The 18,236-nt window shown below is 44.6% G+C and overlaps 1 protein-coding gene across 1 annotated transcript in view; it reads left to right on the forward strand.

Moving 5' to 3' along the window:
• Positions 1–18,236, forward strand: part of LOC124804695 (muscle-specific protein 20) — a 37,119-nt gene that overhangs the window by 2,138 nt on the left and 16,745 nt on the right. Inside the window, exon 2 of the mRNA XM_047264947.1 lies at positions 8,066–8,277. Within this exon, the coding sequence (XP_047120903.1) occupies positions 8,066–8,277 (212 nt within the window). The remainder of the gene's footprint in view (positions 1–8,065; positions 8,278–18,236) is intronic.

Consider the following 18,236-nt stretch of genomic DNA (forward strand, 5'->3'; position numbering starts at 1 on the left):
TGCAACTACTCCGATTTTCTGATATGTCTACTCAAAATCTCAGTAGAAACAAGGAAGTACGACCATAAGCGGACTCAACTTGCGCGACATGCGTGGTCTTCGGAAAGCGTTGGTGCCTTCTAAAGCGAGCTTTAGTCCATTCGTGGGCGTGATACGTTGTTGCAAATGTGCCAGTACTAGGCGTATGCTTGAGAATGAGAGATACAATCACGCTGATTAGTCCATAGGTTAATTGTGTGTGGCTACTATGTCGAAAGTCGGTGAGAATGGGTGGCAGCTGAGCGATGTGGCCGTAACACAGTTAACGCTACCATAAATGTACTTGCCTTCGCATGTGGAAGGTAGCCAAAATGCGACAGCCCACACATTTATATCTCCTTGACTAGCCAGTCTGTGTCCGTGTTTGGGGCGCAAGCAGGGGTTTGCCAGACGCGTGCTCCTCCTGCAGGCGGGCGACGCCCCAGCCTGGTCCCGCGCCGGCCGTGTTTGCTGTCAGCGCGACAGAGACGGCGTCTATTTCTGCTCGCGGGGCCCGTTGTCGCCACAGGCAAACGTGGCGCCACAGCAAACCTCACCAGCCGATACCACTTACTGAGACCCCATCGTAATCTACATCTGCACACATACTCCGCAAGTCGCAGGAACGGTACGTGGCGGAGGGCACCTTGTACCACAACTACTCGTTTTCTTTCCTGTGCCACTTGCAAACAGAGCCAGGGAAAAACAACTGTCTATATGCCTCCGTACGAGCCCTAATTTCAGTTATCTGTGCGATCATTGTGCGTAATGTACGTTGGCGGCACTAGAATAGTTTTGCAGTCAGCTTCAAATTCCAGTTATCTAAATTTACTCAATAGTGTTCCCCGAAAAGGACGTCGGCTTCCATCCCCGGCTTCCCGTTTGGTCCCCAATGCATCTCCGCGGTACTATCATGTTAATCGGATCTACTGGTAACAAATCTATCTGCCCGCCTCTCAACTGCTTCGATGTATTCCTTTAATGCTAACTGGAAGGGGCCAAAAGACCCCAACAGTACTCAAGAATGGGTCACAGTAGTGTTCTACCCGCGGCCTCCTGTACAAATAGCTCGTATTTCGTAAAATTCCCCCAGTAGACCGAAGTCGACAATTCGCCTCCCTTCTACAGTTCATGCTCGCTAAATTTCATATCGCTTTGTAACGGTACACCCACGCATACTGGTGGTTCATAGTATTTGATATAAAACAGGAAAAACTGTATTCTAAAACGCTATATTCGGACAATTAACGCTGCTTAAGGACTTTCTGAACAATATAAGACAAAAAGGGAACTGCGAAGTTTCATTACGCGCCACGGATGCCTACAAACATCTGTTAGCAATGGGTGGTTTGGGAAGTAAACACTGGTCATTCTCATGAAAAAATGTGAAAGGAGCCTTTTGCATCAACAGCGCTAATTTATCTGACATTTACTAGACTCAGACCTGATAGTGGCGGTATGTCTTTCGCTTCTTCTGGACCGAGAACCGGATCATGCAACTAGGAATAGCGGATCTACAGTTCATTTTAGAAACGCAGTGCGACTTCTAGAGTCTTCACGTATAGAAACCGTTACGACGGCAAAACCTATTTCCTCCCGAAATCAGCAAATCAGATGGAGTAAGTCTATGTACAGTTTTTGTGGCGTGTAATAACATTAGAACCAAAAGGTCCTACACTATTAAATGGAAGCGGCATTTGCTATCTCAGCCAGGTCCGTTCTTGAATGGAACACAGCCTCGAGAACACCTACTGTGCATTAATCTCCAGTTTTTTTTTAAGGACATCTGTCAAATAACAAAAGGAACGAAGAATTCATTCGAATGTTGCACATGCTAGCCTAAACGGAACAGCTTGTACAAATACTTTCACTTACTTTTGAAGTAATTTCAGTGGCTGCCAGTATACTTTCATTACTTTGTGACAGCGGTTTATAACTGAAATCATCACCAATTTAGAAGTTATTTCCTTTTAAATTGAACTCACAACTTCGTTTGTCGAATTTATATTTTCAGTTTTAATTACCTGTAAGGACAAAAAAATTACTCTCTTCATCTTTGCGAACATTTTACTGTATCGTAAATGAGTCTCCATAGATCAGCATCGAGAGCGTGACCCCGTCAGTCGATCCAATACGTCACCTGTGCTCAAGAAAATATACTAATGCCTATCTGACTCCTGCATTCAGTGAACAAATGGCAACTAAATATCTAAAATATCCGTGGGAATAGTTCTGTGTACCGTAATGTCACTGCAGGAAAATGTCAATTAACATCAGAATGGTTATAATTTTGTACCATCAGTTGACATTTACTTTTAAGCTTATATAAACCACGACCTGCACGTGGACTCAGTTTAAATCTAACTAAGAAATAAAGCAGCAACTTCGACGTCACTGCACTAATTACGCGCAGAAGATTGCGTGAAATTTCGTAACGACGCCTAGTCTTGTATCCTCTCCTGTGCGACATGGCCATGAAATTTAATTGGAGTTCAGGAAGTAGATATTTCAAAAAAGTGCAGCTAGTGTGGAGATACAGCTGCCGCACTTTACTTGGTACGAGACAGACGAGATTTGAAGCGTCGAAGGATGACGAGTTTTGCCTCGTCAGTGGCATTTGGGAAAATTGGGAAGTCAGTTTTAGGTAGAGGGTTTTTTGTTTTTTTTCAGCCTATTGCTTCCATCAATTGCAGACCACTGGCGTGTAGTCCTCTCTCATTACATTCTGTATGAAAATAGGAAAGGGCGCATATTTAGGTCGTTATAAGTTATTCTCTGCCACGATGTAGACAGTGAGTAGTGGAAAAGGAAATATGAAATGCCGATTGAGTAAGCTGCTACTGCTGGACAACATATTTGAAGTTTACTTACAGCATTCACAGTTCGCCTACTGAAGTGTAAACGAATTGTATGTAACGATATTCGTTCGTTTTCTGCTTTGTTCTACTCAGTTAGGAATGTGGGGACTGTTACTCGAACAATACCGCTGTCGATGAGGAGCTGAAGTTGGAGGAGAAAAGCAGGTCGCGGAGTGCTTGAGGCAATCTGACCAGATTCCGCGCCGGCAGCGGCGAGTCAAACCCAGCCAACTCGGTACAGGTGGAAGCTGCCAGAAGCACTTCACCCCGTTTCTCGGAATGTCGTCATCTGCCCTCCCGTTTATTTTTGATACTTTTCACCACTACCCAATCCGACTATCGTCTGGAACCCACTGTGGACGAACAGTTTCGTCAATGAAAGGGCGCTCCGCTGTGGATGGCAGGTGCGAAGGTTGACGCTGTGGAGACGGTTGAGGTGTCGCAATGCGGGTGGGTGTGAGGTTGTGCGCAGCAGTTGCTCCAAAAACAGCCAGCGGCGTTGGCAGGCGCGCCTGCCCCGTCCTTGTCAGGAATTCACGCCAGCCGCCAAAACACAATGGACTGCGCCGGCTAGCCCCACCTCACGGGCACGACCACTGCCCTGCCGACCCCTTCCTCTGAAGCTGCTCCATGTGCTCTTACCCAAGACAGAAACGTACACTGTCTTTCCGACGATTCATGGTGTTACCCAAATTGGTAACGTCGTTGTTGTGCGTGGTGGGCAAAGATAAAACTGGCCCGTAAAATATTTCGTGCACTTTGAGATAGTCAACCCAACTTACATCATCTGCTTGTGGGGTAACTGATGTAGGATGGGTTACCACTCTTTAAAGTGCTTGAAATATTTTTCGGTACAGTTTTGTTTCGACCACCCTATATTTAGTTCGTCGGGCCTGGTGGTCTAATGTAAAGTGTGTGGCTGGAAACCGTGAGGTTGCAGGACCGAGTCCCAATAGGAAATTTTCAGCCTGCGTTTAATCTACCCTTCATCTCTCAACGTTGTGAGGAGTCACCACAAACGACACGTGATTTGCATTCCACCTTAAACTGTAGGCCCTTTTTCCCCAATTATACATTAGGGGCATGCAAACCACCGAAGTGGCATCCAATTGAAATGAGGCGCTGAGAATCATAAGGGCCCAAAACACAGAAACAAACTTTTGAGAAAAATAGTTGTTTGTGAAAATAAATTTTGTAGGCAAACTGCCAGTCTTTTAGGTTTGACTCGTTTTTAAACGAGTCTCAACATGCTTTGTTTCCTATGAAAACTCATGTAACAAATTCATATTATGAAATTTCAGTTAATATTTAGAATTATTATTAATATTAATCCACAAAATGTTCATACACTGGCTAGTTGCGATAATGTCCTTTGTCTGCTCTGTGGTTTGTAATTAATGTGAAGATAGAATCAGAACATAAAGAATAGATACTAAATGCAGAACTCACACAATTACGATGTATACCAACATTTCATGACCCTCGTTACCACCACTTTCATGAAGCACATTCTCTGATTTGAGGTTATGATAAAGCTCTTCACTTTAGGCTTGAAATCTATTAGTTCTGTGGAGTTTGATCTAGTCATATTGTCAAGTATTTGTGTTTCGAGCTTGGTATTTGCCTTCCACCCAAGTATTTGGGGCATTAGGTTTTCCAAGGCATCTACAAAGTGTAAGGAAAACTGTCACTTGAAGAAAATGGTGACCTCCCACGACTACAGTGAAGACTATGCTACATTAAACAACAGTTCATCGCAACCAGTTGAAAACTTCATCTTTGTAAAATTTCTGAAATCTGTACTCGTATTATTATCGTGAACATCAACTTTTGGGTTGAAGGTGACGACGGTAACACTCCTGAAGGTTCTGAAACCATGGAAACTGAGGCTACGATGGGGTATCCCTTCAACAGCTTCCGGCTTTTGTGAATAAATGGGAATCGGGGTAGACTGCGAGCGTTTCTACAACAATGGAAATTTGTGCTTTGGGATCTTATGGATGTGAATGTCAGAGAAATCTGTGAAACAGCTTTTCGCAAATTTTCGTGTGTAGAATGTAAGAGTACAGCATTCATAAAGCTGGTTCACTTTAAGGTCAACAGATGTCAGGAGCGTGCATACATGCAAAATCGACGACAGTGTGCTTTAGGTCCTTATGGTTTTCAGCGCCTCAAGTACTTGCACAGGCCACAGGCCCACACGCAATTAATGCGATATCTGACTTTAGCTGACATAAGCAGAGTGGGAAAATCAGTCACTCCCCTGTCGTTAGGGACGCCACACTGATACCGTGTGAGACCGATTCCAGCCTTGGCAGTGGCTTCATTTCAGCGAAGAAGAGAACCCACAAGATTTTTCAGATGTGCCACACCCAGCTATAGCTTCACAGTGATGACTGCATCCCACAGAGCTAACAAATTGCGGGGAATACTTCCCGCTCGGTGATTCGTATGGTCCCAGATATTTGCTGTCGTATTGAGAGCAGATGATATAGCGGACCGGTGGAGGTTCGTTGCTGTGCCTCAGTGTTCGTCAGTTAGGAGAAGTACGCACACACCCTCTGAACGCGAGTCTTACCATCTTCCTGGAAGAAGGCAGGACTACATCATGGAGATGCAGAAGAAAGGGGAACACTCGGTCAGCAAGAATGTTGAAATATACATCTTGGTTAATGTTCGTGGTAACATGAATGAGCGCGCTCAAGTCGTGGTACCAAACACACTCTGAAAAATCTTTGAACCACCTCCAGCCTAAACTACGCCTCTGCTACACATTGCGGCTTAAGCCCGTCATCCGCCCTTTGACGCCTAGCGCCATTTGAAAACAAGCAAAACTGGGACACGTCGGACCACGCTAAATGCCTCCAGGCAGCGACTGGCCAATTCCGGTGTTGTTTGGGCCAATTAAGGCTCGAAACTCCATTGCATGCAGTTTCCTTCGCAATGTTCACTCTGAAACTGCTTGAAGCGGACGTCCACTCACAGAAAGCAGCAATACCTGTCAGTTTTCAAACCAACTGTCACTCACAAGGCTTGACATTTATCAACGGTCCCTGTAGGTTAGAATGGTTTCACGAGTGCTGTTCTCACGCCGTGTTACTCGGCTGCGAGTGGTACACCATCGTCTGTCGCCACATTGGGTAGTGCCCAGTCACGTCTCTATGTCGACTCACGTTACTTCGCTGACTCCGTTCAACTGACTGGCACAGTCGCGCAACTTCACTGACACGACTTAACGTCGGTGATGGAGGCACAGATGCCCGCCTGGTACTAATTCTACACTATATAAAAGCGACCAGTGTGCTCTTTTAATAAGGTGCCTAATATGTTGTCTGTTGAGCTTATCACATCAAGCATCGTCACATTTTTCACACCTTGTCCTAGGAATCAGGTGAGCAACCGAGACTCGCTGGGTTTCGAAAGATATCACCCATTTGCTTTCGCCATTAAAAAAGTATTTTTAATGTCGTCGGTTATCAAGAACGCCAGTATGTTGTTTAAGATGCGTTCACGTTCGTCCTATCCAATTCGTATTCACTTTCTGGCCGTTCAAGATACGTATTATTCCTACAACTGACCGTGTTTAGAGGAACTGTGTTCTCAGGTTTTCAATTTTGTGTCCGACAATTTCCTCGCCGTAGAGCGTGTGATGCTGAATCGAAGAGTCAGTGTTTTACAGTTTCTCTAACAGTGTGGGCGACGGGACCCTTACGTGATGAGTTCCGCAATGACATTTCTTTCAGAGACTACAGAAACTTTCTTTTTAATGAATGATACATTTTTAACTTAAATCTATATCACCTAGAAAATATTGTTAACTATTGTGAAGAGATGTCACACTCAGGCTGGGATGAGAATTAAGAATGTTCGTTTTGGTTTGAATTGGGTTTTCTAAAGTCATCTTGAGGTTCTTCTTCGAAAAGATTTGCAACTACTATGTCTTCAAACAGTTACTATTTATCTTTTAACCGTTTTCAATAAGGTCGAATAACGCAGAGTTCTGGAAAAAATTATTCTAGGGTCTACATATATAACGCATCTAAATACTCCTGTTACTCTCAAGAATACACAGTACTTAAATTGTTTGTTTGTCTTGAATATAGATATAGCAGACGAAGACAATTGTCACTATAAAAGAAAATTGAAGACAAAGATGCAAGTACAAAACAGGTTTTACTACGTTTTTACGTAGATGTAAAGTTAAATTGTAACATCAAGTTTTGAAATGTTTAATGATTCGCGCTAACTGTGCAGGTGCATATAAACGATATAAATTTGTGTTATTCAAGCTCTTGTGTGCATTATCCGCACTTTTCTAGTCCCCTCGGGATAATAACAATCCTCAGGCCCAGAAGTAAACAGCTATCCAGCGTCACCAACAACCAATGTTAGCAGTCTAACAGCGGGCCCACAAGCTGACGAGGTTGTTTCAACTATGCTGCAGAAGTTTCGCTGGGGAGCCCTTACACATCCACCATACTGTCCTGATCCCTCCCTATGCGATTTCCACATTTTTGGAGCCCTGAAGGACATTCGTGGCTGTCGATTTGCTTCGGGCGAAGAGGTGCACGCCTTAGGACAATGATGGATCCGCAGGCAGCCACAGACATTTTTAAAAAAATGACTCTGAGCACTATGGGACTTGACATCTGTGGTCATCAGTCCCCTAGAACTTAGAACTACTTAACCTAACTAACCTAAGGACATCACACACATCCATGCCCGAGGCAGGATTCGAACCTGCGACCGTAGCAGTCGCGCGGTTCCGGACTGAGCGCCTAGAACCGCTAGACTACCGCGGCGGGCACAGACATTTTTCCGTGAAGGTACTGACCATCTCGTCTCTCAGTGGGATAAGTGGTTAAAAGTTATCGAGAGTATTTTTGAAATAGTAAACAGTTTACTTATTTTCTTCCATCTGCCTCCTTTTTATTTGACTCCTCCTTATACGCTAGGGGCACATGGCTTACTCATTGTGCATTGTACCTCTCCCAACACCAGGCAATGTACGGGATGAAACCCTCTATTCCCTGTATCCCACTCCAATTCCGATCTACATGACTGCGCAGACAGTACTTTCCAAAAGTCAATATCCACCTTTTTAAAAGCAAACATGTCACGAATTGCTGTGAGGTATGTCGTGTTGCGAGGTCGGCAGCCCGGCTAACGGCGCTCGTATCTGTTGACAGCTCGCTGGGAAGAGAGACCCCCAGCAGGAGAAGGAGGCTCAGGCATGGATTGAAGCCGTACTGGGGAAGAAGTTCCCGCCAGGAGAGGCCTACGAGGACGTCATCCGGGACGGCGTCGTCCTCTGTGAGGTCATGAACAAGCTGAAGCCCGGGGCCATCCCCAAGATCAACACCTCTGGCGGGCAGTTCAAGATGATGGAGAACATCAACAAGTAAGTTTACTGCAAAAACTCTTTACCCTGTCTCCTTCCTATATAGTTGTCTGCAGGATTTCATTAACATATATATTGGGCGAACAAAATAAAACTGGCGCAGGAAATATTTCCTGTAGTTTAAGATAGACATCCCTGCTTACATCATCCACTCTTGGGGCAGATATGTAAGTTAGTTTGCCTATTTAAGGTGGGTGATATATTTTTCAGGTCAGTATTTGTATCTTGCCACAGATCATTACTCTAGTCTATTTTCAGGAAAGGAAATATTTATAGTATAAAGGAGCTGTACCACATTGTCAACTACCGACCGAGGTGGCGCAGTGGCTAGACACTGGACTCGCATTCGGGAGGACGACGGTTCAATCCCGCGTCCGGCCATCCTGACTTAGGTTTTCCGTGATTTCCCTCAATCACTCCAGGCAAATGCCGGGATGCTTCTGTACTGTCCGAAAGAAAATCATGCAACGAATAACTAATTAAATACCTTGATTGAAACAGGGGTGGCCCAATTAAACATAAAATATGAGTACCAAAACTCACACAGATGTAACGATAAAAGCGTCCATCAAGCTACTAAATGAAATTAAGAAATGGGTACAAGGCTGCATAAGTATGTACAGAAGACTTGGGTACAGGTTGGTGGATTTGAGATAGAAATGATACAAACACTGTGGCCACAAAAAACGCCGGTGATTGCCGAATAAGTTCACAGCCTAAAGAAAAAATCCATAAAAATACGTACAGTTCTCTTGCCTAAGCTCATCTTGAGTGCAGCTTGCTGGCTGTATGAGATAATTCATAAAAACGAAATTTTGATGTGAAACAAATAATTCGTGGTCCCCCTCATCACGACGTACACAAATGCAGCCCATGTTTATCACTCTCCTGATACTCAGGTACAGAGGATGGGTGCGATAGTGACTGAGAATTTTAAGTTCAGCCCCAACATCTGTGATCAGCTCTAAAGTGAAGACATCTTCCTCTGCAACACTACAGTGCAGTCATCGCCTCTTTAAGATCTAGGATGAAGAGGCGTACTGTCGCATGCCCTGAGATTATCTTTCTCCTCTCATCCACAAAACCTAGCTGGTTCTGCCAGAGTTGGATTGTCGGTAGCCACTAGCAGAATACTTTCCATTTTCTCACCAGTGGAAAGTTTATTACAATTGCAACATACTTCCCATCTGCTAACGAAACAGCCGTGGTTAACCAATACTGCTCAGTTCTGTCTTAGTGTGGGGCAGCACACAGAAATTCTCTTCCACTATATCTGTGTTTTAGCGTTACATCCGATAGAACTGGTTTCATTTCCGCGCTCACGAGTCTGCAAAACCACAGCAACACTGTTGTCAGCCAACCGTGTGCCTCCTTACAAAATTCAAACATTTGCACCTGTGTCCTTCTCCAGCCCCCAACTGCTAAGTCCCATGCTAAATGCATTGCGTTTTTCTCTTAACTTCAAAGATGTCAGGGTATTGCCTCTGTCGACAAACAGCACTCGGTTCCCATCATGTATCTTTCTGAATCCTGGCCTCCTGCAGAAACATTTTTTTTTGGTCTGTGTGCTATGATCTGCGCAGCGCTCTTGTGCTTTGTCACAGTCAGCCAGTCATCTCAAGTTATGGAACAGCACTGCAAGGACCTGTGCCACACAGAAATAAAGGAAACAGTACCGCATAGATTTGCAATCGTTGTTGTTATATTTAATTGTGTGCGTACTTTGATGTAGCATTAATAATTTAAATGGATTGGCTATCCTCATCTGAACACTTGTTTATCAGTAAGGATACAGAACGGTATTAGCTAAACTGTCCTGTAAAACAAGGTACGATCATACAGTATAGGTTCGGATATCTATGATTTGCTCAATGATATTACATTAATAGAGCCTAGTACGTTATACTAGATGAAGAGTGTTCGACAGAAACAAAAATTACACGGGGAGTGCACTAAGGAACCACAACATAACTTCTAATGTACTCAATATAAGTAAAGAATTTATCAGAGAGAATAATCTAATTCACATATAGTGCTGATGTCTACAGGAGAACGTCGTCGTTGGCCGATCGTAAGGAAATACAGAAAGGCTTGGATAACATTTTTACTTCGTGAAATGAATGGCTGCTCTCCTGAAATGTTGACTAACGCAAGATAACGAATACAAAAAAGAAAGAACTCGCTAGGGTCCCATTACATCAGGTCTCAATGTACATTGTGGTAATACTAAGACCACATGAAATGGGACGATCGCATGTGCCCCACTTAGGTCTCAGTGACTGACGCACGGATGTGTGATGCAAGAGGGAAAGATGTACGCATTTTGTACCCAGATCCGGCCAACCTACGTGAGCTGTGGACAGTGGAATCCTGGTCCAATGTTATAGACAGCCTGGAGACCATAATGTGTAATTTTAGTCACTTGACGCGGCCATTGTCTTCAGGGCGAAAACGTATCCTATACATTACTAGGCAGGTGTGTCAAATTGAATGTCTATGATTATACACGGTCTGCTAAATAGTCACTGGAGACCTACATCAGTTCGCTCCTAAGGCGCCATCGTTGGAAAGAATGGCATCTGTCTCGAGCAATTGACCGTGGAACAAGGATCCTCTACTAAGTACCGCTACAACGAAGTACTGTGGGAAGTTGTGAGTTTCTGGCAAATTGATCTGGCACACACTCTGCTGCATTTGAAAAGTGTTCAGTGGGAATAAGATTGGGACATTGAATAGAGCAATCTGATAAATACACCTGATTTTTTCCGAACCATGATACAATGGACCTTCCTTTGTCCACACGATCACTGTCATGTTGCTACAGGGAAGACGCGATTGCAAATAAAATATTGTATTACGGGACTGCTTTATTCACAAAGAAGTTGTCTGTATTGGATGTAGCACCTTTTTATTATAATTATACCTTAATATAAAATGAGATGCGAAACAAAGAAAAGTGGTCTTTTATTTTGATGGTTTATATCATGACTAAATTTTCAGGTAACTCAAATAAAATTGATAGGGAAATCATGAAAACTTCGGCGTGTTGTTCATTATAAAAGGGTCCTGAGTCTATCATCTGATAGACTGCTTATTACCTACTACTCAACTTTTTTTGTCTGCGACTCGCCACGTGGTTGTCCTGATAAGTTCATTGTGTTACAATCAGGTTCGCCCAAGTAGCGAGCGTTAACTATACGTCCTCCACACATTATCTGATTGTCCCTCGTAAAACGTTCCACTTGTGAGGACACCAAGTGACTCCGATCAAAACGTGTTAGGGTGTGTCCCATTTGAGTGGCGAACTAATGGTGACAATAACACCAATTCGAACCCCAGTCTATACACCACAGTTAATGGTGGTCATCACCTCTTGTCGACGCCAAGCTACTTCTCCGACCTTAACTGTAATACAAAGGCACCTTCCCAGGAAAAGAAAGAGTCAAGTAGAAAGTAACAAGCAATGAATCAGATTCAGGACTCCTTGATTATAAATAGCCCACCGACGCAACCATAACTTCGCTATCAGTTTTATTCGAGTTTCCTGAAGATTACTCGTGATTTAAACTGTCAAAGAAATTTCCTACTGGAAAGAAACTTCAGATATTGCTTGCTAACAGACTGAGGTATCAAAATCTGGAAACCATCATTTTGGGAGGAGCTGATAATTTCCTCAGAATGGCGTCGCCCGTCAGAAACTAGTCAAATTTTATACAGTCGTTCCTCTTCCTCTCAGAGGCGTAGAGATACATTGAGAACTACATTTCCGACTGTTTGAACTGAGGCAGAACAGGGAACCTCTGTCGCCAAAAAGGCGTGGTCAACTCCCATGTCTTAGCAGGGAAGCCCTCCTACATACTTGACAACGGCCTTTTTTTTAAGTCGGAAATTTACAGCAGTTTGTGCGTCAGCTAAACTATAAAAGGTCTGGCCGTCGCAACGTCCAGCCCATTTTCAGTTTGAGCTTCGAAACTGAGAAGCAGCTGCAGCTTTGTCACCACCCCGGCCGCGTTCTGCTACAGGCATTTACGACCTTACAGTTAGTAGCAGTTTGGCTGTTTATCACGTTGAACAGAGCAGAGCAATGTCGCTCACGAATGCATGTCATTTTCGGCGAACACGAGTGCCCCGCGCTACGATCACTAACCAAGCCATGTGGTAAGATTCACCAGAACCTGCTCTTTTGTCAGCCTGATCTGCTCTCTTGGTTCAGTGCTCTCTCTTCTGCTTGATCATAGTTCTACGTACCTAGCTGTGGCTTCAGCACATGTGCTCTCCGTCGTCTACCATTGCGTAACGTCAGTGAATGCTATCCTCTGCTAAATATTGTTTTCCTTAGATCTAATTTCACGATACATCAATATTCTTTTATTCTTTACTTCTTTCTGACAAGAACAGTGATATCCTCCTACCTTTCTCCGTATCTAAAAAATCAGAGAGCCGCTGCAAGTAGGAACGTTGCCGACGGTCTAATACTAAGTAGGTAATCTGAAATTCCAGCGATCTGTTAACATTTACCGCGCCCACAAAATGGAGCAAGCTCTTACGTTTTCGTCGTTTGGCATTGCAAGAGCTGTGCAGGACAGCGAAGTGAGGTAGCCACGTGATAGCAGGATGTGAACGCCTAACCGCACAAATCGTTGTGAGAGAGTGAGGTACGCCTTGTACGCAGACAGCCCAGACCGCAGTATAGCTGAGCAGGCGGCCCACGTGCAGGCGAAACATCTTAAGATAACGTTTGGCTTTCGAAGAGCAGCGGAGGAGAGTCTATTCAGACGAAACACAAAGAGAAAAAAAAAACATTAAAAACACTACGGCTCTCTGTGGCACCAGCGTGTTTACAAAACAAGAGACGCCTTACAGCATCACTGCAGAAATAACAACTTGATTTTCAGCTTTTTTTCATATACGCCTATCCAAAATTGGCCTGTTTTCCAGTTTTAGAATTACTACCTTTACCAACAAAGACACATATATGTTTGTAAGTTATTGAAGTGCAGCCCATTTTTTTCTGTTTCGCAGATCTACATCTACATCTACATTGATACTCCGCAAGCCACCCAACGGTGTGTGGCGGAGGGCACCTTACGTGCCACTGTCATTACCTCCCTTTCCTGTTCCAGTCGCGTATGGTTCGCGGGAAGAACGACTGTCTGAAAGCCTCCGTGCGCGCTCTAATCTCTCTAATTTTACATTCGTGATCTCCTCGGGAAGTATAAGTAGGGGGAAGCAATATATTCGATACCTCATCCAGAAACGCACCCTCTCGAAACCTGGCGAGCAAGCTACACCGCAATGCAGAGCGCCTCTCTTGCAGAGTCTGCCACTTGAGTTTATTAAACATCTCCGTAACGCTATCACGGTTACCAAATAACCCTGTGACGAAACGCGCCGCTCTTCTTTGGATCTTCTCTATCTCCTCCGTCAACCCGACCTGGTACGGATCCCACACTGATGAGCAATACTCAAGTATAGGTCGAACGAGTGTTTTGTAAGCCACCTCCTTTGTTGATGGACTACATTTTCTAAGCACTCTCCCAATGAATCTCAACCTGGTACCCGCCTTACCAACAATTAGTTTTATATGATCATTCCATTTCAAATCGTTCCGTACGCATACTCCCAGATATTTTACAGAAGTAACTGCTACCAGTGTTTGTTCCGCTATCATATAATCATACAATAAAGGATCCTTCTTTCTATGTATTCGCAATACATTACATTTGTCTATGTTAAGGGTCAGTTGCCACTCCCTGCACCAAGTGCCTATCCGCTGCAGATCTTCCTGTATTTCGCTACAATTTTCTAATGCAGCAACTTCTCTGTATACTACAGCATCATCCGCGAAAAGCCGCATGGAACTTCCGACACTATCTACTAAGTCATTTATATATATTGTGAAAAGCAATGGTCCCATAACACTCCCCTGTGGCACGCCAGAGGTTACTTTAACGTCTGTAGACGTCTCTCCATTGATAACAACATGCTGTGTTCTGTTTGCTAAAAACTCTTCAATCCAGCCACACAGCTGGTCTGATATTCCGTAGGCTCTTACTTTGTTTATCAGGCGACAGTGCGGAACTGTATCGAACGCCTTCCGGAAGTCAAGAAAAATAGCATCTACCTGGGAGCCTGTATCTAATATTTTCTGGGTCTCATGAACAAATAAGGCGAGTTGGGTCTCACACGATCGCTGTTTCCGGAATCCATGTTGATTCCTACATAGTAGATTCTGGGTTTCCAGAAATGACATGATACGAGAGCAAAAAACATGTTCTAAAATTCTACAAGAGATCGACGTAAGAGATATAGGTCTATAGTTTTGCGCATCTGCTCGACGACCCTTCTTGAAGACTGGGACTATCTGTGCTCTTTTCCAATCATTTGGAACCCTCCGTTCCTCTAGAGACTTGCGGTACACGGCTGTTAGAAGGGGGGCAAGTTCTTTCGCGTACTCTGTGTAGAATCGAATTGGTATCCCGTCAGGTCCAGTGGACTTTCCTCTATTGAGTGATTCCAGTTGCTTTTCTATTCCTTGGACACTTATTTCGATGTCAGCCATTTTTTCGTTTGTGCGAGGATTTAGAGAAGGAACTGCAGTGCGGTCTTCCTCTGTGAAACAGCTTTGGAAAAAGGTGTTTAGTATTTCAGCTTTACGCGTGTCATCCTCTGTTTCAATGCCATCATCATCCCGTAGTGTCTGGATATGCTGTTTCGAGCCGCTTACTGATTTAACGTAAGACCAGAACTTCCTAGGATTTTCTGTCAAGTCGGTACATAGAATTTTACTTTCGAATTCAATGAACGCTTCACGCATAGCCCTCCTTACGCTAACTTTGACATCGTTTAGCTTCTGTTTGTCTGAGAGGTTTTGGCTGCGTTTAAACTTGGAGTGGAGCTCTCTTTGCTTTCGCAGTAGTTTCCTAACTTTGTTGTTGTACCACGGTGGGTTTTTCCCGTCCCTCACAGTTTTACTCGGCACGTACCTGTCTAAAACGCATTTTACGATTGCCTTGAACTTTTTCCATAAACACTCAACATTGTCAGTGTCGGAACAGAAATTTTCGTTTTGATCTGTTAGGTAGTCTGAAATCTGCCTTCTATTAATCTTGCTAAACAGATAAACCTTCCTCCCTTTTTTTATATTCCTATTAACTTCCATATTCAGGGATGCTGCTACGGCCTTATGATCACTGATTCCCTGTTCTGTACATACAGATTCGAAAAGTTCGGGTCTGTTTGTTATCAGTAGGTCCAATATGTTATCTCCACGAGTCGGTTCTCTGTTTAATTGCTCGAGGTAATTTTCGGATAGTGCACTCAGTATAATGTCACTCGATGCTCTGTCCCTACCACCCGTCCTAAACATCTGAGTGTCCCAGTCTATATCTGGTAAATTGAAATCTCCACCTAAGACTATAACATGCTGAGAAAATTTATGTGAAATGTATTCCAAATTTTCTCTCAGTTGTTCTGCCACTAATGCTGCTGAGTCGGGAGGTCGGTAAAAGGAGCCAATTACTAACTTAGTTCGGTTGTTTAGTGTAACCTCCACCCATAATAATTCACAGGAACTATCCACTTCTACTTCACTACAGGATAAACTACTACTAACAGCGATGAACACTCCACCACCGGTTGCATGCAATCTATCCTTTCTAAACACCGTGTGTACCTTTGTAAAAATTTCGGCAGAATTTATCTCTGGCTTAAGCCAGCTTTCTGTACCTATAACGATTTCAGCTTCGGTGCTTTCTATCAGCGCTTGAAGTTCCGGTACTTTACCAACGCAGCTTCGACAGTTGACAGTTACAATACCGATTGCTGCTTGGTCCCCGCATGTCCTGACTTTGCCCCGCACCCGTTGAGGCTGTTGCCCTTTCTGTACTTGCCCAAGGCCATCTAGCCTAAAAAACCGCCCAGCCCACGCCACACAACCCCTGCTACCCGTGTAGCCGCTTGTTGCGTGTAGTGGACTCCTGACCTATCCAGCGGAACCCGAAACCCCACCACCCTATGGCGCAAGTCGAGGAATCTGCAGCCCACACGGTCGCAGAACCGTCTCAGCCTCTGATTCAGACCCTCCACTCGGCTCTGTACCAAAGGTCCGCAGTCAGTCCTGTCGACGATGCTGCAGATGGTGAGCTCTGCTTTCATCCCGCTAGCGAGACTGGCAGTCTTCACCAAATCAGATAGCCGCCGGAAGCCAGAGAGGATTTCCTCCGATCCATAGCGACACACATCATTGGTGCCGACATGAGCGACCACCTGCAGATGGGTGCACCCTGTACCCTTCATGGCATCCGGAAGGACCCTTTCCACATCTGGAATGACTCCCCCCGGTATGCACACGGAGTGCACATTGGTTTTCTTCCCCTCTCTTGCTGCCATTTCCCTAAGGGGCCCCATAACGCGCCTGACGTTGGAGCTCCCAACTACCAGTAAGCCCACCCTCTGCGACTGCCCGGATCTTGCAGACTGAGGGGCAACCTCTGGAACAGGACAAGCAGCCATGTCAGGCCGAAGATCAGTATCAGCCTGAGACAGAGCCTGAAACCGGTTCGTCAGACAAACTGGAGAGGCTTTCCGTTCAGCCCTCCGGAATGTCTTTCGCCCCCTGCCACACCTTGAAACGACCTCCCACTCTACCACAGGTGAGGGATCAGCCTCAATGCGGGCAGTATCCCGGGCAACCACAGTCGTAGTCCGATCAGGGGATGCGTGGGACGAGCTGGCCGTCCCCGACAAACCCCCATCCCGACCCCCACAGTGATGCCCATTGGCAACAGCCTCAAGCTGTGTGACCGAAGCCAACACTGCCTGAAGCTGGGAGCGAAGGGATGCCAACTCAGCCTGCATCCGAACACAGCAGTTGCAGTCCCTATCCATGCTAAAAACTGTTTTGCTAAGAACGTCTGAACTAATCTACAGAGAGCGCAAACAAATCGACAAAATTTAAACGGTTATTAAAATACAAGATTGCCTAGTAAATCCAGTAATGCTGCTACTTGCGCACTGCTGACACTGCTCGGCGGCGGAAGGAGACTAAGCGAAATTACACTATTCAGGTACTAAAACACGATGCTACACTCTCAAATACTATAATACGCCCGAAATTTATGAATTAAACAATGCAAGAACCAAAAACACGCAAAGAAATTAAGAATTAAACTATGTAACAAATGAGTGAGCTAGGAGTATACGACTTGCTGCTGCAGCTGCTTATCCAACGGCGGCAGGGGGCATTTTATGCTAAGGCGTTATTACGCCAAAATGGTGCTACGTCTTAATGATGATAACTTTTTGTGAATTAAACAGTATAGATCTCTTAATACCTTACTTTATTTGCAATCGCACCTTCCCTGTACCGACATGGCAGCGATCCTTTAGACAATGCAAGGCCCATTATATCGTGGTTCGGAAAAAGTAGGTGAATTTGTCGGACTCCTCTATTCCCACTGTACACATCTGAAATGCACCAGAATGTGTGCCAGATCAGTTTGCCAGAAACTCACAACTTCTCGCAGTACTTTGTTGTGGCGTTACTTAATAAAAGAACCATGTCCCAAGGGTCAATTGCTCCAAGGGTGAATTGCTCGTGAGTTAGACGCCATTATTTCCAACGATGGCGTCTTAAGAATGGTTCAAATGGCTCTGAGCACTATGGGACTTAACATCTATGGTCATCAGTCCCCTAGAACTTAGAACTACTTAAACCTAACTAACCTAAGGACATCACACAACACCCAGCCATCACGAGGCAGAGAAAATCCCTGACCCCGCCGGGCGTCTTAAGAGTAAACTGATGTAGTTGTCCAGTGACTCTTCGGCACACCGTGTATAATCATGGGCATTCAACAAGTGGAAGATTTTACGAGGGGACAATCAGATACGTGTGTGGAGGACGTATAGTTACCCTGATTGTAACACAATGAACTTATCAGGACAACCACGTGGCG

This window comes from Schistocerca piceifrons, chromosome 7 (assembly GCF_021461385.2).
Source record: "Schistocerca piceifrons isolate TAMUIC-IGC-003096 chromosome 7, iqSchPice1.1, whole genome shotgun sequence".
NCBI lineage: Eukaryota > Metazoa > Arthropoda > Insecta > Orthoptera > Acrididae > Schistocerca > Schistocerca piceifrons.